At 32.2% G+C, this 25,540-nt stretch overlaps 1 protein-coding gene across 1 annotated transcript; it reads left to right on the top strand.

The window, feature by feature from the left end:
- The first annotated feature begins 7 nt into the window (after positions 1 to 7).
- Positions 8 to 19,302, top strand: LOC114331154 (coiled-coil domain-containing protein 174). Its single transcript, XM_028280636.2, has 7 exons — positions 8 to 389; positions 456 to 637; positions 1,009 to 1,251; positions 6,257 to 6,576; positions 7,041 to 7,268; positions 8,297 to 8,540; positions 18,671 to 19,302. Exons 1-7 carry the CDS (start codon positions 360 to 362, stop codon positions 19,242 to 19,244), a joined length of 1,821 nt encoding a protein of 606 aa, XP_028136437.1. The 5' UTR covers positions 8 to 359; the 3' UTR covers positions 19,245 to 19,302.
- Positions 19,303 to 25,540: the final 6,238 nt, after the last annotated feature.

Here is a 25,540-nt window from a genome sequence, read left to right as displayed (position 1 = left end):
AATAACGGGACTAAATAATGAAGTCTACCATCCACTTAAAAGCTAAGCTGAAATCTTTTTATTTTTAATAGGCTTTAGAATCTAATGGATGATTTAACAACATTAAAGATTAATGCTTCGGAATGTCCATTAGCATATTATAATAACTAAAATTTCTACCAAATATTTTTTAAGGGTCTTTTTACATTTTATATGGGTCATGGGTATAACTTCATAGGTCTATTTGAACTACTGGAAAATTATTTTGATTTCAAAACGTCATTTTATTTAACCTTACTTTGTGCATAATAAACCTCAAAAATAAAAATCCGATTTTTTTGTGGGGTTTTTGTTACAAGGATTTTTTAATTTTAAATATTATGAGTACATATGAAATCAGTAAATCTTCGGTAAGTATTTTCATTAAATTTTTATTCTAAATAATAAATATATTAAGAATATTTCTTTCTTTGTAGTTACTAAGTTTAAAAGCAGAGATATTAAGAAAACAACAGGAATTAAGCAAAGCCAAAGTTGAGAATGATGTAAAAATAAAGACATTAAAAAAAAGTCCTTTAGAAATAAAAAATAAAGGGGTAGAAGCAAGGGATAGAAATGACCAAAGTGATGTAGATCAAGATCTATTAAAACAATCTAGGTAAAATATTTGTTATTTTTTCTTCTCATTTCATTAGTGAAACAAATGTGTCTGAACAACAAAAATTAAGTCTAGTAAATTTGTAAGTAATTTAGGAGAATAGATTAGTAAGTAATTTAGTACAGTCGATCCATTTTATTCTATATTTTGTGGGCAAGGAGCACCTCCCATCACGCATCTAAGCTCACTGGCTCAGTTACTCAGTGACTAAACAAGTCTGAACAAGTCGAATTAGTCGAGTTCATTAGTCTCCATAGAAATTTTGTAAAAACAAAATTTTGTGTTTACTCCTCCTGGTTTAAAACAAGAGTATAGCCTAGGGTGAACTAGTCTCGATAATTTATATATAGCATTTAAATGTATTATTTTAGGTCAGTTTTAGAACAAAAAGCCGCTTTATATGAGAAACTCTCATCTGGAGATGTTTCGGAAAATGATAAGGAAAGAAATAAATTATTTTTGGTCAGGTTTGATAAGAAAAATATTGAAAATGGTAATAAAGTAAGTGATATGCCACCTAGTGATTCAGAATCTGATAAAAAGCTAGAGAGTGATGATGATAATGATTTTTACCAATCAGATAATGAAGAGCATACAGATCCTGGTGAGAAATGGTAGGTACTAAGAGATCATAATAATTTTTTTACTTATAAATTATGTTTTGCTATTAATATACAGTAGACTCCCTCTATAACGAGAACTGAAATGGCGGACTAATTACCTCATAAGCGAATCTCGTTATATCAGACAACATCTTCTTCTAAGGCACTACAGCCCAAATTAAGCCTTAGCCTCCTTTACTTTTTGCCTCCACCCTTGCTTGTGTCTGTGGCTGCTCTTCTCCATACACAGACTCCTAAAAGGGCTTGTGCGTCGCTGTTTACTGTGTCTTCTCAGCGCTTTCTTGGCTTTCCAACAAGTCTCTTTCCCTGCATTCTAGCATTCAGTGCTCTTTTTGGTAGCCTATCCTCTCCCATTCTTATCACATGTCCGGCCCATTGCAATCATTGTATTCTAGTGAAGTCTGACAGGAGCGTTTCCTTATACATACCTTCCTTATATCAGACAACAATAATATTGAAATGTTTTGATGCCCCTTACGTAGTTTATTAGGTGTCGTTGGTCGACCTGAACAATGAAACTTCGTACCATCGTAAATTTACCATTGTAAATTGTAACTTTCCTACAATATGTATTCAATATCGGTCAATAGATAAACAGAAAGAAGTTAAATGCAGGCGGTGTTTATGACACCCATTATCCTCGATAATAACACATATGTTGGGAATTTCTATATACAAGCAGTTGGGGTATTTATTTATAGCCATTACTTCACTAAAAACAGGTAAAAAAACATATAAACATATCCTTCGATCATAGGCGGCTCTAGAAACAATTTCCTGGGGGGCTAATTTAGTATGGACATACCGGGGGGTATGGAATACCCCCAGAAAGGGGGGTCCGAAATGTTTTTTATAATTAGGTACCTGGAAATCACGTTTTCCGCCATTCTAGCACTTAAAAACTGGACCAAGCAATGCTTGTTTTTGAAAAGTAAAATCTATAATAATTGTCCTACCTTAATTAAGTTATTCCACCTTTCTTAAAATTAAAAACATACCTAGTTTAGCAGTACTGTATAGGATTACACTTAAATTTTGAAAGTACAAAGAGAAGACAAAAAATGAACAAGTTTATTGTTATTTAAATTGTCACAGTACATTTTGAATTAAAAATATTAACTATTATTATGTCAAAGTATAAACTAAAGTGTCTATATCAAGTGCAATTTTCTTTTCTTCATTGCGAACCTTTCTACAATTTCGTGGGTTTGAATCTGTTCTCTTTTATTGTCTTCTCTATGTACAACAAAGATAAGCTTGAGAATCTCTCTTGCAGCATTGAAGTTCTCGGCCAGTTCTTGATCCTCCTCATAGCAGAGAAACTTCTTTCGCACGAGGCTGAGCTTATGGTAATAGAAACAGCTAGTTTAATTGTTTCAAATAAATTAGGAAAGGTTCCTTGCTTAACTATTTCCCTCAACTCTTCGAACTTTCCTCTGACCTTTTTGTCCTTTTTATTTCCTATCAAATTCTTTTGTGGTTGTGACAATAATCTAGATTTAAGTAAATTATTAGCTACTGCCATTTCTGCTTCAAGTAAAGTAGTGTCTACTCTGAGTGTCCCATCATAATGTTCAAGAAAGGCTTTCGATTTTTCAAAACTATCGAACAGTCTATCAACAGCTTCAGCTAACTTTAGCGATTCTTCATTGAATCTTTCATTCAAACTTTCAGTAATAGCATCAAGGACCCTCCAGTAAACATGAGTTCTCCAAAATCTTGCTACTCCGTCTTGACCTTCTCCCTGATCGATTTCCTCCACTGCTCCGACTGTTGACATTACGGCGTTGTCTCTCAAAAGAACACTCATTTCTCTTTTTTTTTTTAATTCCTAACGTTCACCAAAGAGATGTCATGCTTTTCAGGAAAATCTGTTATTTTTGTCCAGATTTTTGAAAATTCTGATTCACTTCTTTTTTCTTTTAAAGATTTAATTGTAGCTTTAATTACATGTGAAGCTCCTCCCAGTGTAGCTTCACAGAGCTGCAGTTGTTGGCTTAAAATGTGAGTAAGAGTTAACACTTCATGGAAGACAAAGAGGGTAACTACAAAGTTTCCTTTTGTTATAGTGTTCAAAATTCCAACAGCTTCAATAGCATCCATGTTTTCACATTGCTCAATTTCAAATCTTAGCGCTTCAGTTATTATATCAAAGTGTTTGATCAATTGTTAGCAGTTTTTATATCTGCTATATTTAAGGAGAAATTAAAGTTTGAATGTTTTAATTCTCTAAAATCTATCTAAAGTATTAATGTCGTTAACCAGATTTGGAAACATTAAGCCTAGGTTACTTTTTCTAATAAAAACAAAATTTTTTGGTGGGGGTTTGCCCCCCCCCCTTTAGCCTCCAGTGCCTTTGATTTCATTTTTCCTCGATATAACCAATTATGCTTCGTTATAGAGGTGTTATAGCTCAATAGGAATTTCATGGGACATCTAGCGTACCTCGTTATAAGCGAAACCTCGTAATATCCGTGTTCGTTATAGAGAGTCCACTGTATATTCATTTATATAGTCATCATCATTCTCTTTGCCTTATCCCTATGCGGGGTCGGCTTCCCTAATTGCATTTCTCCACACAATTATATCGTGGTCATATCAATGTTAATCCCCTTTACCAACATGTCCTGCCTTATCGTCTCCCCCAGGTCTTCTTTGGTCTTCCTCTCCTACTCCTTCCAGGAATCTGCACTTCAGCTATTCTTCGTATTGGGTGACTAACGTCTCGACGTTGAACATGACCAAACCATCTTAACCTATGCTCTCTCATTTTGGCATCAATTGATGCCACACCTAGACTTCCCCTAATATACTCATTTCTGATTTTATCCTTCTTTGTTACTCCACTCATCCATCTAAGCATTCTCATTTCCGCCACATGCATTCGTTGTTCCTTTTTCTTTTTCACTGCAACATTCAGTTCCGTCCATCATAGCCGGTCTTATGGCTGTTTTATAGAATTTTCCCTTCAGCTTCATTGGAATTTTTCTGTCACACAATACACCACTCGCTTCTTTCCACTTCATCCATCCAGCCCTAATTCTACTGCATGCATCTCCATCTATTTCTCCATTACTCTGTAATACCGATCCTTGGTACTTAAAACTATTGCTTTTCACAATCATTTCACCATCCAAAGATACCATTTTATTTGTAGTAACTCCATCTTTAAATGAACATTCAAAATACTCTGTTTTTGTCCTACTAAGTTTTAAACCTTTTTCCTCCAGAGCTTGTCTCCACTGTTCCAGTTTTTGTTCTAAGTCTCTTTCACTATTTCCTATTAACACTACATCATCAGCATACATTAGGCACCATGGAATGCTACCCTGTAGTTTCGCTGTTATCTGGTCCAAAACTAATGAGAATAAATAAGGACTAAGCACCGAGCCTTGGTGCAATCCTACTTTCACCTGAAATCTCTCATAATCTTTACATATTCGCCAGGGACTCCTTTCTTATTGAGTGCCCACCACAGAATCTCTCGAGGAACTCTATCATATGCTTTCTCAAGATCAATAAATACCATATGAGCGTTGGCTTCTTTATTCCTGTATTTTTCCATCAGTTGACTTACAATGAAAATTGCATCTGTTGTTGATCTTCCCTGCATAAAGAAAAATTGATTATCGGATATTTCGGTTTCTTCACGTATCCGTCTATCAATTACTCTCTCCCATATTTTCATGGTGTGGCTAAGTAGTTTTATAGCCCTGTAGTTTGTACATTGTTGTATGTCTCCCTTGTTTTTGTAGACAGGTACTAATATACAGCTTCTCCATTCGTCTGGTATTTGTCCAACTTCCATAATTCTATTAAATAGACCTGCTAGCCACCTTATTCCTGTCTCCCCCAATGCTCTCCACACTTCCCCAGGAATATCATCTGGTCCGACTGCTTTTCCTTTCTTTATTTTTTGAAGCGCTTGAGCCACTTCCTCGTTTGTTATTCTGGTAACCATTGCTGTTACTGTCTCCGTTAACTCCACAGGCTGTCTGTCAAATTCTTCATTTAATAAACTGTCAAAATACTTTCTCCATCTCTTTTTGACATCCTTTTCGTGAATTTATTCGTGAATTTATTTCGTGAATATTCATTTATATAGTGAGGGACAAAATTAAGGAATAAATTTATTTTGTCTGGAATGGGCGACTTTGGAGATAAATCCCGAAACAAGTCGATTTTTATTTTTACATTATAATTTTTGAGCATAATATATCATACTAGTGATGTCATCCATCTGTAGCTCATTTGAAAGGTTGTTCAATTCTCTATTCAGTAATATAAACTCTAACATCATTATTTACAGAGGTTGGGCAAAAAGAAAAATGTATGTAATTTATTTAATTCAATATACATTTTACTGCTCTCAGAAAATAGAAAAAAAATGTTTTTTTGCAAAATGAACATTGATTTTTTTCTTAAATTAAATGTCACACAGCCTCCTACTTGCCTCTTGGCGGACTCTTGGCAGTTTGAACCTTTTTTATTTTAGCAAAAAGCAATGTTTATTTTGCAAATAAACATTTTTTTCTATTTTCTGAGAGGAGTAAAATATATTTTGAGTTAAATAAATTACATACATTCTTCTTTTATGGCGTTAATTAATTTGATACAAAAATTATTTTTTTGGCCAACCTGTATAAATAATTATGTTAATGTTTATATTACTGAATAGCGAATTAAACAACCTTTCAAATGAGCTATCACGCGACCCCTATTACCATTTAAAAAAATTATTGATTACGTCATCACTCCCAGACTGATGATGTCACTAATAGTATCATCTATGTATACGCCAAAAAATATAATTTATAAATAAAAATCGACCTGTTTCCGGATTTATCTTCAAATCGTCGATTTTAGAGAAAATCAATTAATTCCATAATTTTGCCCCTCTCTGTATTTGTTGTGTTTGTATGTTGTAAAACAAATAAGATTGAATTCTTGATGATCATTTTTGCTGTTTATGGACTTGTTATTTGTATATTTTTAGGGTTGATTATGTGGACTGCTTTGGAAGAACACGAAAATGTATGCAGAAAGATCTAGAATATCTAAAATCCAAAGATAATGAAATGAAAAAAGTCGTAGAAGTGAAACATCAACAGTTAGATAATCCTGCATCACAAAATCTTGAAAATGATGACAACTTTGTTCAATCAAGTACTGAATCACTGGCTGAGAATGAAGTAGGTCAATCAGAATTGCTGTCTAGTGATATGAGAAGGGAACTGCTACGACAACAGTGGGAAAAAGAGGAAGAAGAGCTGCGTAATAAATCAGAAATTCATTATGAAGATGTTCTGTTTGGAGGTAAAAAATTAGTATTTTATTTTAACAATCTGACTATAATTTAAGTTATTTAGTTGTATTCCAGTTAAATTATATTCTCAAATTACTATTTTTCTTAAGTTTTTTAATTTTAATATAGGTATGGGGTCCTTTTTGGGACAGGAAATGTATTATCGATGTAAATGTATTATAATACCTTGCACTTCTACAAAATTTGTTCATAATTTTACACAGAATAAAAAATACAATACTATGAGTAATTAGTGTTTTCCATTAAAAATACCAAATAATGAAGGAGACTTTCGGAGTTACAGAAATGATAGTATTATAAGAGATTAATTTTCAGACTTAAAATCTGATTAATCTCAGAGATAAGTCTAATGTGAAGTGTATTTTCTTTTAGTTAAGAGTTTCGTAGCTTCCCATATAACTTCCCTTATTTCAATAACAAAAATAACTAAACACATGAATATTTTTATTTTTAGAGGCAAGGACACATGGTGTAGGTTATTATCGTTTTTCCAAGGATGAAACAGAAAGAGCCAAACAACAAGATGCATTAAAGAAATTGAGAAAAGAAACTGAAGACAAACAAAAGAAGGCACAAGAACTGAAAGATACTAGGGAGAAGCTACTTGCAGCTCGGTTAAAAGCGGCTAGAAATAGAAAAAGGGCCAGGATGGGTTTACCTCCAGAAGAAGAAGAAGAAGAAGGTATGTATATTCGGTTAGTGCGTGACTATGGAGGGGATAGATAAAACTATGGAAGCGTGAGTAGCGGGTAAATATGGAAACAGTGGACGCCTTGTTTAGCACTGTATCTAAACTTATCTGAAGTATCTGACGTAACATGTACTATTTTATTTTTACATAAAATCCTTTATAAAAGGTATATTTGTTAAAATCCCTATACAGGGCTACATCAAAGACAGAACTAGTTTTCAATCGGTTGACCGATCATCATCAGTGCAATCCTAAAATGTGTACAACCAGATAAAATGATGCAAAGTATTTGAAATGTTGACTAAGGTTAAAAAAATTTTATAGGTTATACTCAGAATCTACATGCAAGCCACCAAGGTAAAAATAACAGGGTAAAAACCCTTTACAATTGATCCGTCATCGGAACATATGACTAAGATGTGAATTATATAGTCATATGTTCCGATGACGGATCAATTGTAAAGGGTTTTTACCCTGTTATTTTTACTTTGGTGGCTTGCATGTAGATTCTAAGTGAGTATAACCTATAAAATTTTTTTTTTTTTTTAACCTTAGTCAACATTTCAAATACTTTGCATCATTTTATCTGGTTGTACACATTTTAGGATTGCACTGATGATGATCGGTCAACCGATTGAAAACTAGTTCTGTCTTTGATGTAGCCCTGTATAGGGATTTTAACAAATATACCTTTTATAAAGGATTTTATGTTTTTGTAATGGTATACAGCCAACTACAGGAAATTTTTCCTCGTGGATTTTATTTTTAATGTTCTGAAGCTAATTTCTTGTGGAATTTTTGTAATTAACTGTTTTTAATGGGAAATAAGCCACAATTTCACTAAAAAAATGATTTTATTAACGTTTCGACGTGCAGATCGGATGCCGTTGTATGAATATTTTTTGTATTTTGACAACGGGATCCGATTTGGACGTCGAAACGTTAATAAAATCATTTTTCTAGTAAAATTGTGGCTTATTTCCCATTAAAAATAGTTAATTATTTTATTTTTATTTTAGAACCAAATATACCAACACCTGTTCAACCAGAAATCGCAAAAGAAGAATTGGACAAAAAGAAAGAGGACGATGAAAAAGAAGAACTTTTAGAACAGGCTCGGAAAAGGCATATTCGGCCTTGGGATATTGGAAAAGAAGGTGTCAAGGAACATCAAATTTTAACACAAGAAGAATGGGTGGAGAAGATGCGGGAAGAACGACCATCAGAATTTGCTCCTCCTGTAAACTACAGGAAAAACTTCAGGTAAAACTATATTCTGAAGAGTTAAGAATAAAATGAAAATCTAAAACTGTGTCCGCGGATTTGTCTTGTTGTTTCGTATTGTATTGTATCTTTTCTTATCGATTTCTTCTTTATGTACCATGTCTTTTCAGAACGTTGGTTGTCATCATAGCTATCTTAATTTTATTCACTGCCATACTAAATAGCATGCTTGTATCAACAAAATACCAATCTCGCAAGTTCTTCAACCATGATGTTCTTCGTCCTGGACTGCGTTTGTCTGCTATTTTCCCTTGCATAATATTTTGGAAAGGCAAAAAATAAAGGAGGCCAAGGCTCAATTTGGGCTGTAGTGCTGTAGAAGAAGAAGAAGAATGTTTTATAACAATTTATATTTGGGACCTCTACATGTCTGAAATACCCTAGCTTTCTCTTCTTGCTGATAGGCTATTCATTATGTTCAAAATATATATGTTTTCAAAAAACCTTTTTATACCCTATTCCATGAACATACGCCTGTTTTGGATTACTTCGACAACGAATATTTTACTGTGCAAAATAAGAAGAACGAAAGTAAATTTCAAATTACATTGTTGTTTATTGGAATAATTATTAGCGCCATTTACTTTCGTACTTCTTATGTTGCACAGTAAAATATTCGTTGTCGAAGCAATCCAAAACAGGCGTATGTTCGTGGAATGGCCCATACCACATAGTGGTGTAAGGCGACAATACACTATATTATGTTACATTATAATACAATACAAAAACAACTTAATCTTATATTTAACTAATAACTGCTATACATTTATATTACATATGTACAAATTTGACCCATTCCTTCTTATTTCTAGCCAGCGTCCTTGCTTCTATCCACGTTGTTCCCCTTTTCTCGAATATTTTGCCTAGTGTTCTATCCCATGTTTGTCGTGGTCTACGTTTCTTGTTTGCGTTGTTGCCTGCCAAATTTCTTTCACCGGTTTTGTATGATCCATTCTCTGAAGATGACCCCACCAATTGGGTTGCCTTCTCTCTATAAATTCTAACGTTGACTTTATTTCCAAATCTTCTCTTATTTGAGTGTTCCGTAGTGTATCTCTTTTGGTAACTCCTCGAACTCGTCTAAGGTATTTCATTTCTACTGCCTGTATTTTATTCTTTTGTCGTTCTGTTAGTACCCATGACTCGCAACCAAAGGTTAATTAGTACAGGTCTATATATTGACTTGAAGACATTAATTTTGTTTTTTCGTGTTATTTCTTTTTTATTTATGAATGTATTGCTCATTGCATGGTATATATAGGTTCATGGTTTTTTGGTTTAGGTTCATGAATTTATTGCTCATTGCATGGTATAGGTTCATGGTTCATATTATTAATTTCTGTTTCCTGTCTTCTGTTGTCTTCTAATTCTACTCCTAAGTATTGGGATGTTCGTGCTTGTTATATATTTACTTTTTCTATTTTTATGTTTATCTTTTCTTTTTCCTTTTCCCCCATGACCATAACTTTTGTTTTATTTTTATTTTGTCATTCCATTTTTTTTAGTGTTTCATTCCATATTTCTATATTTCTTTGTAGTTGTTTCTCATTGCCAATATGACGACGTCATCGGCGAATGCTCAATAACTACAACGTTAACGGGGTTTTAAAATCGCGGAGTGCTACCATTTAAATGGGTGCGTTTTTGAGAAGGGGGTGAATTAGTCCCTAGGCTACAGGAAAATTGTTCCAGGTTAAAGGGCCTAGCCGGGTAAGATGATGAAAAGTGCCCCCACCTCGATTCGAATTCCATATAAGTCACCGTTTAGCATATATAGTGAAACTAACTTTCTGAAATTTTTAGCCCCCTAGGTGGTCATGTGACCCACCTAAAGCCTAATTAGGGTTTTAATGTTTTTATTTTTTATCTCAGCCGCATCGAGAACTAGCGAAAAACTTTAAATAAAAAAGTTGTAAACTTGAAAAAGTTCGGTCCGAAAATTTTTTTTTTAATTTTTAGCGGGAAATTTAAATTTTAGAACGATTTTAAAATTTTAAATGAGTGTAAAAAAATAACTAAGACATTCGTTTTCACGAAAAAAATATATAACGTGTATTTTTGCATAATGTTTCACCCTGAATTTTTAAAAATTTTAAAATTGGTGAAACGCACCTTTAAAAATAAAAAACCGCATTTTTTCATTTTTTTTTTCGTTTTTTGATACAATTTTATACATATTTTTCAAAAAAGGTAACACCGTTACTGGAGTAGGTAAAAAACTGAAAAATAATTGGGGTTTGCTAAATAAAAATTTTTTGTAACGCCATCCATTTTCAAGATACAGGGCGTTGAAGAAAACAAAATTTTACACATTTTTTACGATTTTGCCGAAACTACTGGCAACATTGTAATATAACTTGGCGGGTTTTAAAAGGTAGTTATTTTGCATGTTTTGACATACAATTAAGGATTTGATATTCTTCATTGACGCGCTTAGGGGTAATGGTCTGAATTTTTCAAAGAAAAAAAGATAGTACGCCACTGACATATTTCAAATTAACAATCATTTTTGAATTCCACGTTCAATTTGCGATAAAAAAACTATCTTCTCATTTTTTCATACGAGGCGCCGTTTTGCTGCAAAAAATAAAATATCTTAACGCTTCCAAAGTATTCGAATTAGTTTTTATAATGGATGTACGAGTTTATATACTTAGATGTAGAAACTACTAATATAATACTGCCGTGCTTAGCGAAAACGCCGTATCTGCAAAAATCTGAAAAAATGAAATTTTTACTTCATTCTAACCCAAATGTGCATATCTACAGTTGAGTCCCTGAATCTTTACCCGTGCGTCATCATTTAAAGCATACGAAATAAGTCGATGATAAGTCGGAAATTGAAATTTACTAAACGCAACAACAAGTCACTTACTGTCACGTGCTGTTGCGTTTAGTAAATTTCAATTTCCGACTTATCATCGACTTATTTCGTATGCTTTAAATGATGACGCACGGGTAAAGATTCAGGGACTCAACTGTATCTTATTTGCTTACTAAAAATGACGTAAGTTAAGCCAAAACACATTAAACACACCGCGTCTTATGCCGTATCCTGTGTAAATGTATACGAATTCCTAAACTAAAATCGATTTTACTCGAATGTGATGTCTCTGCAGATACGACGTTTTTGCTAAGCATGGCAGAATAGTAGTATTTTATTTCATGGAAGTTCGAATACTTTGTAAGGGTTAAGATGTTTTATTTTTTGAATAAAAATGGCGCGTCGTATAAAAAAATAGGAAGATAGATTTTTTGTCAGAAATTGAACGAGGAATTCAAAAACGATTGTTAATTTGAAATATGTCAGTGGCGTACTATCTTTTTTCTTTAAAAAGTTCAGACCATTACCCCTTTGCGCGCCAATGATAAATATAAAATTCTTAATTGTATGTCAAAAAATGCACAACTACTTCTTAAAACTCGCCAAATTGTATTACAATATTGCCAGTAATTTCGGCAAAATAGTAAAAAATGTGTAAAATTTTGTTTTCTTCAACGCCCTGTATCTTGAAAATTGATGGCATTACAAAAAATTTTTATTAAGCAAACACCAATTATTTTTCAGTTTTTTACCTATTCTAGTGACGATGTTACCAATTTTAAAAATTTGAAAAAATTCAGGGTGAAATATTATGCAAAAATACACGTTATATATTTTTTTTTCGTCAAAACGAATGTCTTAGTTATTTTTTATACTCATTTAAAATTTTAAAATCGTTCTAAAATTTAAATTTCCCGCCAAAAATTAAAAAAAAATTTTCGGACAGAACTTTTTAAATCTTACAACTTTTTTATTTAAAGTTTTTCTCTAGTTCTCGATGCGGCTGAGATAAAAAATAAAAACATAAAAAGCCTAATTAGGCTCTAGATGGGTCACATGACCACCTAGGGGGCTAAAAATTTTAGAAAGTTAGTTTCACTATATATGCTAAACGTTGACCTATATGGAATTCGAATCGACTTGGGGGCACTTTTCATCATCTTACCCGGCTAGGCCCTTTACTAGCGAATTATTACATTTTGAAGTCAAAAATATATTTTTTTACAAAAATATATTCAAAAGAAAAGCAAGAAAAAAACACGAAAGAAAGCAATTTTCTTTTTTGCCTCATAACGTTTTTCCACAGGGATATAGTTATAGGCATTGCTTCAGCGAAATAGCTATTTGTATAACAAGGGAGGAAAGTGCTACTTTTCCTCCCGAGAATGAAGTTTACTGCCCGACGCGTAGCGGAGGGCAATAATCATTCAAGGGAGGAAAAGGCACTTTACTCCCATGTTATATATATGGTTTTTCCACCTTCCACAAATAACAAGTCATTTTTTCATTTTTACTTAATTTATTTATGTAACTAACCAACAAAATTTATTAGAACTAAAACTAACAAGTAGGTACAATATAACTGTCAACTGTCAAATATAAGTCCAATTATTAATGTAAACATTGTTAAATCAGAATAACAATTTACTGTTTTTTACCATTCTGCAAAATACAGAGTGTTTTTAAATAAACGTTAAAATGTATAGATACTTACGTAATAGAAAATAGATATTGTACAGGGCGTCAATAAGTTATATTTCATCAATGAAATACCATGACGTCACTTTTACTTTTCCTCCCTAGGGAGGAAAAGTACAACTTTGCTCCCTACAATCAGGTCCGGAAAAGTATACTTTCGGTAGAGGTAGGTGGAAAAATAATTTCCGTCCTTCATCTTTAAAATGACTTTGGGTAGAAGTCTCAGTTTCTGAAATAGGATTTTTCAAAGTTCGCCGCTCACAGCATTTTTGGGCCATATTCCGCATTATTTCACAAACATTGTTCTGTACCTTTTTTCTACGCAACTCTACGTATATGCAATGGTACATTTATCAATTACCTTTAAAATGGTCTATTGTATAGGGTTCTACGACTAGTTTTAAGCAAGTTATGCTTTTTCAAGGTTTTATACTTTTAATGATTTTTGATAGTTTTTATGATTATTTTTTAACTTTCTAATTATGACTTTTTTTCTTGTACATTTAGGTGCATACATTGTAGAATAAAAAAAAGCTTATTTTATATACTTTAAAATGGTGTATTGCAAAAAATTCTAGGACTATTTTTAAACAAGATATCCGTAGGACATCCAAGGGTATCCGTAATTTGAGAAAAATTTTAAATTTTTTCAATTAGAAGAATATAATTGCATATCATAACATACATTTTAATTCCAAATAACTTTTCTTAACAACACTTCTCCATATTGTGAAATATAAGGTTACTTTACTCTTGAGCGAAATTTATATTTTTTAATATACCTCGTATACTATTGATAAAATTTGATATCTGATGATTGCATCTTACGTTTTAGGCTATGCAGAGCATTTTATAAAGAATAATTTTTTTCATAAAGTTAATAATAAAACAGTTTTCCATATGGTTCCAACTTATATATATATATATATATATATATATATATATATATATATATATATATATATATATATATATATATATATATATATATATATATATATATATATATATATATATATATATATATATATATATATATATATAATGTTCTTGAACTCCTAAGTGGAGCATAGAGCTTCAGTGAAAACGCGCCATCGGGTTCTATTTTGCGCTAGGGCCTTCACCTCATTTCGGTGATGCCAAAGTCGTCAACATTTGATCCGTCCGGTTTGTTTCTACTAAAGTTTCAGTAATAATATAAAATTTAAGATGGGTAGGTTATTGGCCTTCCGCACCCGAGTCTGGTGCCGGGGCTGCCGACTGTAGCTTCCAGACAAGCCTCAGGGGGTAGTGGTCCTGGAGGTGGCAACGACATTTCCTTCGTGCGAGTGCGTGTTTATTATAGGAGTGCGTGTCTGGTTTGGACGTTCTGAACGCAGTTTGATAGGTTGCGCGACATATACATGCCTCGCTTCCCCCACGTCCAGACGGCCCTTGCCATTCACCCACGGGCAAAAGGACTCCAATCTCACGCGGGGTGAGTTGGAGGTGGGTATCGGGGTTTGGTCGTTGAGGGTTAGGTGTCGACAGGATTTCAAGGAAGAGGACAGCGGAATGCTGCTCCTATTAGTCGCCTTCTACGATCAAGTCAGGAGATACTGTGGGTGAATTCTACTTGGGCGGCCCGCATCCCACACGGGGTAAATGGTTCCAACTTAGTGGGACTTATTGCATGTGTACCTATATGTCACATTTTGAAAAAGCATATCTTGTTTAAAGACAGTTTTAGAACTTTTTATAATACACCATTTTGAATTAAAGAAAATAAACTTTTTTTATTGCGCAATGTATACAGCGTGTCTACTTAAGTTGGAAACATATGGGAAACTTTTTTATTATTAATTTTACGAAAAAAAGTTATTCTTTATAAAAAGTTCTGCATGCCCCAAAACCTAAGATTTAATCATCAGATATCAAATTTTCTCAATATTATACGAGGTATGTCAAAAAATATGAATTTCGGTCAAGGGTAAAGTACCTTTATTTCTCTCAATATCGAAAATTCTTATGATAAAAAGTTGTTTGGAATTAAAAACTAAGATCAAACAAGCAATTACATGCTTCTAATTGAAAATAAAAAAAATTTCTCAAATTTATGGATACCCAACATCGTTTTTAATTCTTACAAATATGATAACTCGTTTATTATTCATTTTACGAAAAAAAGTTATTCTTCATAAAAAGCTTTGCATGGTCTAAAATCTGAGACACAACCATGATATATCAACTTTTATTAATTTTATACGAGGTGTGTCAAAAAATATGAAATTCGCTCAAGATTATAGTATCTTTATATTTCCCAATATTTCAATTAGAAGGATATAATTGCATATTGAAACATATTTTTTAATTCTAAACAACTTTTTTAATAACCGTTTTCAATATTGTGAAAAATAAAGGTACTTTACCCTTGAGTGAAATTCATATTTTTTGACATACCTCGTATAAAATTAATAAAATGTGATATCTGATGATTGCATCTTCGGTCTTAGGACATACAGAGCTTTTTATAAAGAATACCTTTTTTTCGTAAAAGTAATAATAAAAGAGTTATCGTATGTGTAATAAATGAAAACGAAGTTAGTATCAATAAATTTGAGAAAAATTTGGAAAATATTTTTTTCCAATTAGAAGCATGTAATTGCATATTTGATCTTAGTTTTTATTTCCAAACAACTTTTCATAATAAGAATTTTCGATATTGAGAGAAATAAAGGTACTTTACTCTTGAACGAAGTTCATATTTTTTGACATACCTCGTATAATATTGACGAAAATTGATATCTGATGATTGAATCTTAGGTTATAGAGCATGCAGAACTTTTTATAAAGAATAACTTTTTTTCGTAAAATGAATAACAAAAAAGTTTCCCATATGTTTCCAACTTAAGTAGACACGCTGTATACCTAAATATACAATAAAAAAAAGTTATAATGAGAAATTTAAAAATAATCGTAAAATATGTTAAAAATCATTAAAAGTATAAGATTTTAAAAAACCATATTTTGCTTAAAAATAGTCATACAGCCTTCTGTAATAGACCATTTTAAAGTTAATTGACTTCTCTTCCTACTAAATGTAATATTGCATGTACCTAAAGCTGAGTAGAAAAAAGAACAATGTTTGCGAAGTAACCAGGAAATTGGCTCAAAATCGCTGTGAGTGGCGAACTTTGAAAAATCATCATAGAGACTTCTACCAAACGTCATTTTAAAGAGGAAGGATGGCAGTTTTTTTCTGTGGAGCAATGCCTATACCTATATCCCCGTGGAAAAAAGTTATGGGGCAAAAAACAAAATTGCTATCTTTCGTGTTTTTTTCTTGTTATTCTTTATTATTCTTGTTATTATTTTTGACTTTAAAATGTGTTATTTCGATAGTAAATATAACCTGGAACAATTTTCCTGTAAACGTGTTTGTACCAAAAGTGCATAGAACTCACCCTAATTCGCCCTGTGTCTAGGGACTGATTCACCCCTTTCTCAAAAACGCACCCCTTAAAATGGTAGCATTTCGCGGTTTTTTCATATTTAGAGGTCCATTGACTATATGAAATAATAAAACCCCGTTAACGTTGTAGTTCCTTTCTAAAATACATATAATCAATAGCCTATGAGATGTTATAGTAATGTGGAGTTTCGAATATTCTCCACCCAAGAAACTTTTAAAATTCTTCTATAGCACCACATTTCGAAAGCCTCAAGGCGATTTAGATCGATTTTTAACTTAATTTTTAATTTCTGCTGAAACTCTTTTATCTAGTTTTCTATATTCTTCCGTGTTTCCATTTTCTTTCTCTGCTAGGTTTCGTCATATTTAAAATAGTTTTGTATCCTTGCTAATCTTTTCGCTTTTGGTGTCATTTTTCTTAGCATCATCAGTGTTGGTACAACTGGTTGGTAATTTTCCATAGAGCAGTCACGAAGATTTTCAGCTCCAATTTCGTTGAACCTTCATCGATTTTCATGAAAATTGGTGAATAGTCAGAGGCTACCTCAAGAAACAAAAGTGACATGGTGCCAACTTGCGAGGAGGATGCCCAACCTTCTCGAGGGTGAAAATTATTTTATTAAAAATAACTCCATCCTCTAACCACTCACCAATTTTCATGAAAATCGATGGAGGTTCAACGAAATCGGAGGTAATAGCTCATATCCGCCTTCAATGACTGCACTACTATGACATATTTCTAAAGTGATAATATTGTCTTTCCAATCCAATTTGTTTTGATTGTTGGGTGATTCCTTTTCACATCACTCAATTTTGGACCAAAAAAAAATTTTGGATCTCCGATTTGTCCGAAAATTGGTATATAGCTTCTGCGGGACGTAAAAATAAGATATTTAAGGTCAAAAAATCTTCTTCTTCTTCTTTTTTTTTTCTCAACATGTTATTTTATGTGATTTTACAGTGATTTGGTGTTTATTTAAACAAATTTGCATTTTCTATCGTAAAATATCAATGGAAAACATAATATTTTAATAGAAGGGACTCAAAAATGTCATTATAACAAGTTACTTTAATTCAAAACAAGTTTTTGATCAAATTTTATAGTGTAGAGAACGTTAAAATACCGTTTTTTACATTTCTCTCCATTCCCAAAATACATCATAATCGATTTGGCTGAAAATTTGCCCACATATATACAAAACATAGGACTTTAAGTGGTGAGAAGGATTTGAATTATATTACAATACTAAAATAGTTACATGCAATATCATAGTCAAAAATATAGGCGTCTAATGTAAGTACAATTAACTCAGAAAATATCGACCTCACGACAAAAATTGTTAAAAAAAATTGTAATAATTGAAAATACGATTTATTTGGAACAATTTCAGTTCCTATCATTTTTGTCGAAAAGTTAAAAATGACAGATATATTGAGCAAAACAGGTTTAAAATCAAGATGGCGGCTAACGTAACGGAGGAATTCATTCGTGATTTTAAATTTAGGCTACTATTGACTCCCATAAAGATTAGAAAAATAAAATTTTTGGCAGCTCGGCATGCAAGGTCAAATGCTATCCCGACTAGACTAATATACTTTTGACTCTGATATTACTGCATGTAACTTTTTTGGTATTGTAATATACATAATTCAAATCCTAACCACTTAAAGTCCTATGTTTTGGTTATCTGAGGGCAAATTTTCAGACAAATCGATGATGATGTATTTTGGGAATGGAGGAAAATGTAAAAACGTATTGTAAATTTTTATTGTTAAATATTTTAACGTTTTCTACACTATAAAATTTGATCAAAAACTTGTTTTGAATCAAAATAACTTATTATAATGCCATATAATGACATTTTTGAGTCTCTTCTATTAAAATATTATGTTTTTCATTGATACTTTACGATAGAAAATGCAAATTTGTTTAATTAAACACAAATCACTGTAAAATCGCATAAAATAACATTTTTAGAAAAAAAGAAGAAGATTTTTCGACCTAAATATCTTATTTTTACGTCCAGCAGAAGCTATATACAAATTTTTAGAAACATCGGAGATCCAAAATTTTTTGCCTGAGTGATTTGACATGGAATGTACCGTTACATTAATACCTGTTGTTGTTTATTTCAGGGCTGAAGATACTGAATCTATGGAACAATCCTCAGCAGAAGGCAACTCTTTGAAATTTTCAACTAAAAAGAAATCAAATATTAAATCAAGAGGTAAAATGAAACAAAAAACGGACCAAATACTCATTCAGGAAACTGTAACTGTAACTGATGATATAGTGGAAGCTTCAGTTACTTCAGATACTGTAAACTATGGTGCTGTTTATCAGGACTATGAAAAGGCTTTTAAAATTCACATTGAGAACGAAGTTGATTCAGATGGTGAGGATGACCTTCTACGAGATTACAAAACAGTTATGAGCAACTCAAATCCTTATTGCGATTATAGTCAAGAAGACACACTCCTAGATAATTATAGAAAAAATAAGAATGAACATGTAAACAAAAGAAGAGCAGAAATAGCGCCTCCGTCTACTTACGATTATTATGGCCCAAGTCATAGTAAAACGAAAAAAGTTACTGTTAATCCACCTAACATTCAAGATTCTATAGAACAAGGACTTGAGTTTTTAAGAAAACAAATAGAACAAAAACAAAAGATGTCTAAAAATCGCGAAGATATGTTTTTGTGTTAAAATTTCATTATGTTTTAATTCTGGTAAAATTTATGTAAATAAATATGTTACATGCCTATTTGTTTTTATAAATTGAAAAACACATATTTTATATTATAATAAAAATATAATATACCAATGGTAATTTTTTTTTATACAGTTATAACCCTCTTTTGCCCAAAGTAAGAAATCCGCAACCCATGATAATTTCCTTTTAGCATTTTATTGTTTTAGGGCCCAATTAAACAAAAATCATATTTAAAATTATTTCCGCCCCCCTCACACTTCACACATATGCTGCCCAATGGGTACTGGAAGATACGTTTTATAAAAGTATATTGCAAATAAACCAGAAAGTATTAGTGCCTAAAACTTGTGAATAATTAAACTTAAATAACATTTTAAGTCACTTGAATAGGTTTTCATAAAAGAAATTTATTAGAATAGTAACAGTAGGTAAACTGAATTTACCGCTTGGGTTGATGGCTTGAAAAACACGCACACTCACAGAACAAGAAATAAATCAACATAACTTAATACTTTGAAACCGTTTAAATCAAACAAAGATAGTCAACTGTATAGAGAAAGAACAGCTGATTGTGACAACCCAAGGTTCATAGAAAGGAGGTGACAACCAAGGTTTGAACTATTGAAGAAGCCTGCAATATTTAAAAAATCAATTATAGTGCGGCAGATTCGTGCAAATATAAGAATTGCCAGTACAGTAACTTAAGTTGTCGTTTAAACTCCGCTATGTGAGGTCTAGCCTCTGAACATTACAACCAACATGGTTGCAGTCATTTGATGCCGGAAGTCAATTTAGGAATATTTTTAACATCCCTTAAATTTTCGTAATATAATGTAAACTCTTTATAACTTTAAAATAACTCCATGGTTTCTACCCGTATATCTTGGTGGCTTAAAACAGGTTACCTGTGATAACACTGATGATGGAATACTGATTCCTAAAACGTTCTATGATGTAACCCCTTTTCTAGGGATTTTAAATATACCTACCTTTTACATAAAGGAATTTTATTTTTTTCGTGATTTTCAACATGAATGAAGTCCGACTTATTGGCCCATGGCCTATATGATTTTGCTAATGTGTAATCTGTTTTTCCTGGTTTAGGGATAAATGCCACCACTGCTCTTCTCCAAGATGTGGGAATGTATCGCAAATCCTAGCTTCCTTTTATGGATATTACTGGTACAGTAAAACCTTCGTTAATCGAAATAATTGGGGGGGGGGGGGGAAGGCCGTTTCGGATAACAAGAATTTCGATTAAAAATAACATTCTTTTTTGTATTCTTCTTGTAACAACTTACATATAAACCGGGAGATATTAACAGAAGTTCAACCACGATTTTCTAAGTCCTGCCCTTTGCAATACTGGAAGGTTAGAGAAGGTACTTACAATTTGTGAAAAAATCCACGGGTTTCCTGTGACATTTTTCTGTGAAAATTAGATTTTCCATGAATAAAAAAATTGGGAGTTGCGATGAATTTTTAAGTCCTGCCATATCCATAGAATAACAGGATACTATCTATTTTATGAAGAAAATTTTTTGGGCAGGACGGTCGCAAAAGGACTAAGGGAGTATACATATATACAAACATGTAATGAAAATAATGAAATTTTCATGATTTTCTAAGTCCTGCCAACTTAATAAATTAATTATATTTATTTCAAAATGACCAAAAAAAATATTGGCATGACGTCACCTAATGTTTAACTGCACTTGTTTCTTGGAAAATTTTTGTATAAATAAATAATTTCAGTATACATTATGCAAAATGGCAGGATGTTTAGTTACACCTTTGTTACTATATATAGTTAAAAAAATTGTAAGAAAATTCGTGGAAAATTACACGATTTTCTAAGTCATGCCATTTCGCACATATCTCAAGAAGGTTAATATAAATCTATTTTCAAAGAGGCAGGATGGTTGTATAGTTATTTCGTATAAAAAAATTAAATTATCTGTCTGTAAAATTATTTCAGGGTGTTATACAAACATATTCATATCACCACATTTTTCTTGAGTCATACCATGTCGAGTATGCTTAAAAAACACTAATCTAAAACCGTTTACAACTTTACAAATGTCATCAGACCATCTGGTTGGCGGACGACCTCTACTTCGATATGCTTCGTCTAGAAGAAGCATATCGAAGTCTTGTAATTAGTTGCTTTAAAATAGCTGCAGAACGCTTTTATTTGGAAAAACGAAAACTAGTACACTTATTTATCTTCCAGAGGTCAATTGTCAAATGGCAATTATCAATTGTCAATTTTTAGTACCGGTCATAGGGGTCCGTTTGGGTACGGAAACGGATATATTATCGAATAACTTTTCTGTCTAACTTTTAAGCATCTCTGACACTGGATTATTGAATTCTGGGATAGTTTTGTACTAAAAGGTACTTTTCCTTTAACTCAGAAGAATACGCAGTGTTCTAGAAAAATCGATGTGAAAAATTTTTCGTTTTTTGGTTTTTTGAGTTAAAAGAATTTAGAAAAATTCTATTTAGAAAAACGAAAACTGCTACGTTTATTTCTCTTCCAGAGATGAATCGATTTTATCAATTGTGAATTTCTAGTACTGGTCATTGGTCATAGGTCTCCGTCTATTTAAAAGTACGCCCACCAATGAAACGAGTGTGATTCATGTGCCTGAAACTTTTTTATCTTCGAGAGGCCCCACACCAAAGAAACATGAAACATAAAACATGAAACGTAAAACACGTTTCATGAAAATAAAACACAGCTAAACAAATAGAAGTCCGCACACACAAGAAGCGAGTGTGATTCATGCACATAAAACATTTTTATCTTGGTGAAATCTGTTTCAGGAAAGAGATCGTGTTGTATTTTTCGGTTTCAGTTTCATTGTTTTGGACAGTTAATTACGTGCATAATATGAATTCCGACCAAGAATTTAATATTGCATTGGTTTCTGCTGTAAAGTAGAACGAATAGTTGTACAATTATAACCTGGAGAGGTACTCGAATAGGTAATGATAAGAAAATATCAGTTTTCTTTAAACCAGGACCCACAATAAAACAATGTAGATGTTTGAATACTCAGTCTATAAAATGATTTAAATTTGGGAAGATGATTACTTAGTTCGTTTGCAACCAAATACGTACTATGGTTATGATGTTGGGCAGTAATAAAAAGTTGCCACAAGAGTAACCTCGTCATCATTACTTTCCATTGTTGGCTATACAAATTTTCATTTTGTTTCTTTGATTAGTATATAATATGAAACGGTTTCGTCCTTCACAATTCATTTTGTTTCATGTTTTACGTTTTATGTTTTTATTTCACGTTTCTTTGATCTGCGGCCTCCCTTAGACAGTAATAAAGGTTTGCCATGACAGCAACGACCTCGTCATAACTTTCCATTGTCGACTATACAAATTTTATTTTTGTTTCTTCGATTAGTATATCACATGAAATCAAATGTTTTTTCACAATTTATTTGTTTCTTATTTCAAGTTTCATGTTTCACGTTTTATGTTATTTTAATCTGCCTTAGGAAGCATTTTCAGATTAGGTGAATTGTGTTAAATTGCCTTAAAATTATCTGAGGAATCTCCCGTCGTCATTTGTTAGAGTTTCTGGACACCCTGTATGTTGTTAGTGGTAGATATTATCCTGATATTGTTTCCTATATTTGATAGCAAAAATGTACTAACACTAACAACACCAGAATAAATCGATTTTTAAATACAGCATCTATCTACTTGCAACTTTTTGCATTGTGTTCAGGATAACATCAGGAAAAGGTGTATAATGTAAAAATGGGTGGAAATTGCATCTTAGTGCATAACATGCATCCAAAAGTGCATAAACCTGTCAAAATCAGTGTATGAAGGACAAAATTTTGTTATTTGGGAGGTTTATGGAGTTACGAATACGCAAGCAGAACCGACCTCAGAATCATCTAGTGCCCAGAGTTGCTGCTAAGGCACGTCATCTGGAGTTTTGTGGGATATCGGCAATAAATTTAAAAAAAAAAACAGAATATTCGATGGTTTTTGGGATGGCCGAACACGAATATGACATTACAACCGACCCTCGGAGCACCTGGTGCCCAGGGTGACTGATCTCGAATTTAAGAGAGTTTTTCGGGGTCGATTCTGATGGCGTATTCAGTTCAGCAACCACAAAACTCTTCGAGTAATCTACTTGCATCACTTTAGTGTCTGAAAGCCTCGAAATTTAAGAATACGGCGTGAATATCAGTCACCTCGAGCACTAGGTAAAGATCTGTTCTAATGTGACATTCTTGTTCAGAAACCCCAAAAACCACCTGAGTAATCTGTCTGTATCAATTTACTGCCGAAATTAATATATAAATATGGTATAGAAAATGCTTAGCAAATAAAAAGGTACCATAAAATATCATTTTATTATAATACTAAAATACAGGGTGTCCCATTTAAGAAAACTCAGAAAATAGTCATTCCGAGTTTCAACCAACCCCGTATACTAAAATTAAACATTTTGGTATACTATTATTAACTGACAATAGTAGACTATATTAAAAATCGTTTAAACATAAATTAATAGAAGTTTGGATATCAAATCACTAACAATATGTATAGGGTGTGAATGTTCCTACAAAATTAAAAAAAAAACGTAATTATATTTTAAACTACCTCGTATAATATTTCGAAACACTATATTTTATTAAAGAGAACATCGAGTAGAATCCAAAAATGTAAAAATATACAGGGTATTCTATTTAAAAAAACATAAATTTTTGTCACCCTGTGAAAACGGGTAGCCCTGTATATTAGAAAATACTGTTAAATTATAGTCCTATCTGTGGCACATGTTTTACCTAAATAACTTTTCTCGTATATCTTACGAAAACGAGTAATTGGACTAGCCCACACTAATGCCCCACCCTGTATACAAAATAACCATAAAACCATCCTGCCTCTTTGTATATAGACTTATATTAAGATTCTTGAAACATGTGCAAAATGGCATGACTTAGAAAATCGTTGACTTTTTCACGAATTTTCTTACAAATCTAGGACTCCTGCCGTCTTACAAGAACCGTTTAACCTTCCTGCCGAGTACCGAAAAGGTATTGATTGTATTTGAGTATTATAACTTTTTAAAGGCAGGACTTAAAAAATCACGGAATCAGGGTGAAAATTTTCCGCAGAATTTTCCAAGGGACAAGTATACTTAAACATTAGGAGACGTCATGCCAATATTTTTTTTGATCATTTTGAAATAAATATGTTTAGTTTATTAAGTTGGCAGGACTTAGAAAATCATGAAAATTTCATTATTTTCCTTACATGTTTGTATACATATATACTCCGTTACCCCGTTTGCAACCCTCCTGCCCAAAAAATTTTCTTCATAAAATCGATGGTATCCTGTCTATCTACGGATATGGCAGGACTTAGAAATTCATCGCAAAACCCTATTTTTATTTTTTGGGAAAATCTAATTTTTACAGGAAAATGTCACAGGAAATTTGTGGATGTTTCCACAGATTGTAAGTACATCGTCTACCCTTCCAGTATTGCAAAAGGCAGGACTTAGAAAATCGTGGCTGAACTTCTGTATAATATCTCCCAGTCTAATAGTATTCTTGGCCAAAGTGATTTCGTAATGTTTTCTTTAATATGTAAATACATAATAAAGCAATAAAATTAAGGAAAATTAATATGTTTAAAGGGTTTTTTAAAGAAATCTTCTATTTTCTTTTGTGTTTTCCTTTGATAACGATGTTTTGCAGCTATATCTCTCCATCGCCATCGTTTCATTTGAAGAACGTCATGAGGTTTTGCCTCATTCGATTGTTAGACAAGTCTTACGAAATTTATTTTTTATTGACAATATTATTGAAACTTTCAGCAGTTTTGGTTAACGGAGGTTTCACTGTATGTGTTGTTTGATTCATAACTAGTTTTTCACAGTATACAATTTTTCAGACCTAGTGTAAAGATGCATTCCCATAATATGTCTGTTTTTCTCAAACTATGATTGCTCAAGAGTCTTGAGCTGTTCAATTTTTTTATTTTTTTTATAATAGTTATTGCTTCCGCAATTATGTATATTATTTTTTATATTTTTTTAGCCCGAGTAATAAATATGAGGATCTGATTAAATGTACTTTTCTACAACCGTGTTAAAAATGCAATTTTTAGCACTCCATACGAGCGTTAAAAATGCTACTTTAAGGCACTAGTGCTTTAAAATATTTTTAAGGCACTGCAGTTCGTATTGACCGTATAGACAATTTTGATGTAATGTAAAAAAAAATATAAAAATGGAAT

This window comes from Diabrotica virgifera, chromosome 1 (assembly GCF_917563875.1).
Source record: "Diabrotica virgifera virgifera chromosome 1, PGI_DIABVI_V3a".
Taxonomy (NCBI): Eukaryota; Metazoa; Arthropoda; class Insecta; order Coleoptera; family Chrysomelidae; genus Diabrotica; species Diabrotica virgifera.
The sequence above is the reverse complement of the archived record's forward strand: the minus strand, read 5'-3'. Positions and strand labels throughout refer to the sequence as shown.

What these genes read in the sequence shown, in the direction of transcription:
- LOC114331154 (XM_028280636.2), top strand. Translation starts at nt 360, where the DNA reads ATGAGTACATATGAAATCAGTAAATCTTCG. An exon ending in ACAGATCCTGGTGAGAAATG is followed by an intron (nt 1,252 to 6,256) that starts GTAGGTACTAAG and finishes GTATATTTTTAG; the next exon opens with GGTTGATTATGTGGACTGCT. An exon ending in AGAAGAAGAAGAAGAAGAAG is followed by an intron (nt 7,269 to 8,296) that starts GTATGTATATTC and finishes TTTTTATTTTAG; the next exon opens with AACCAAATATACCAACACCT.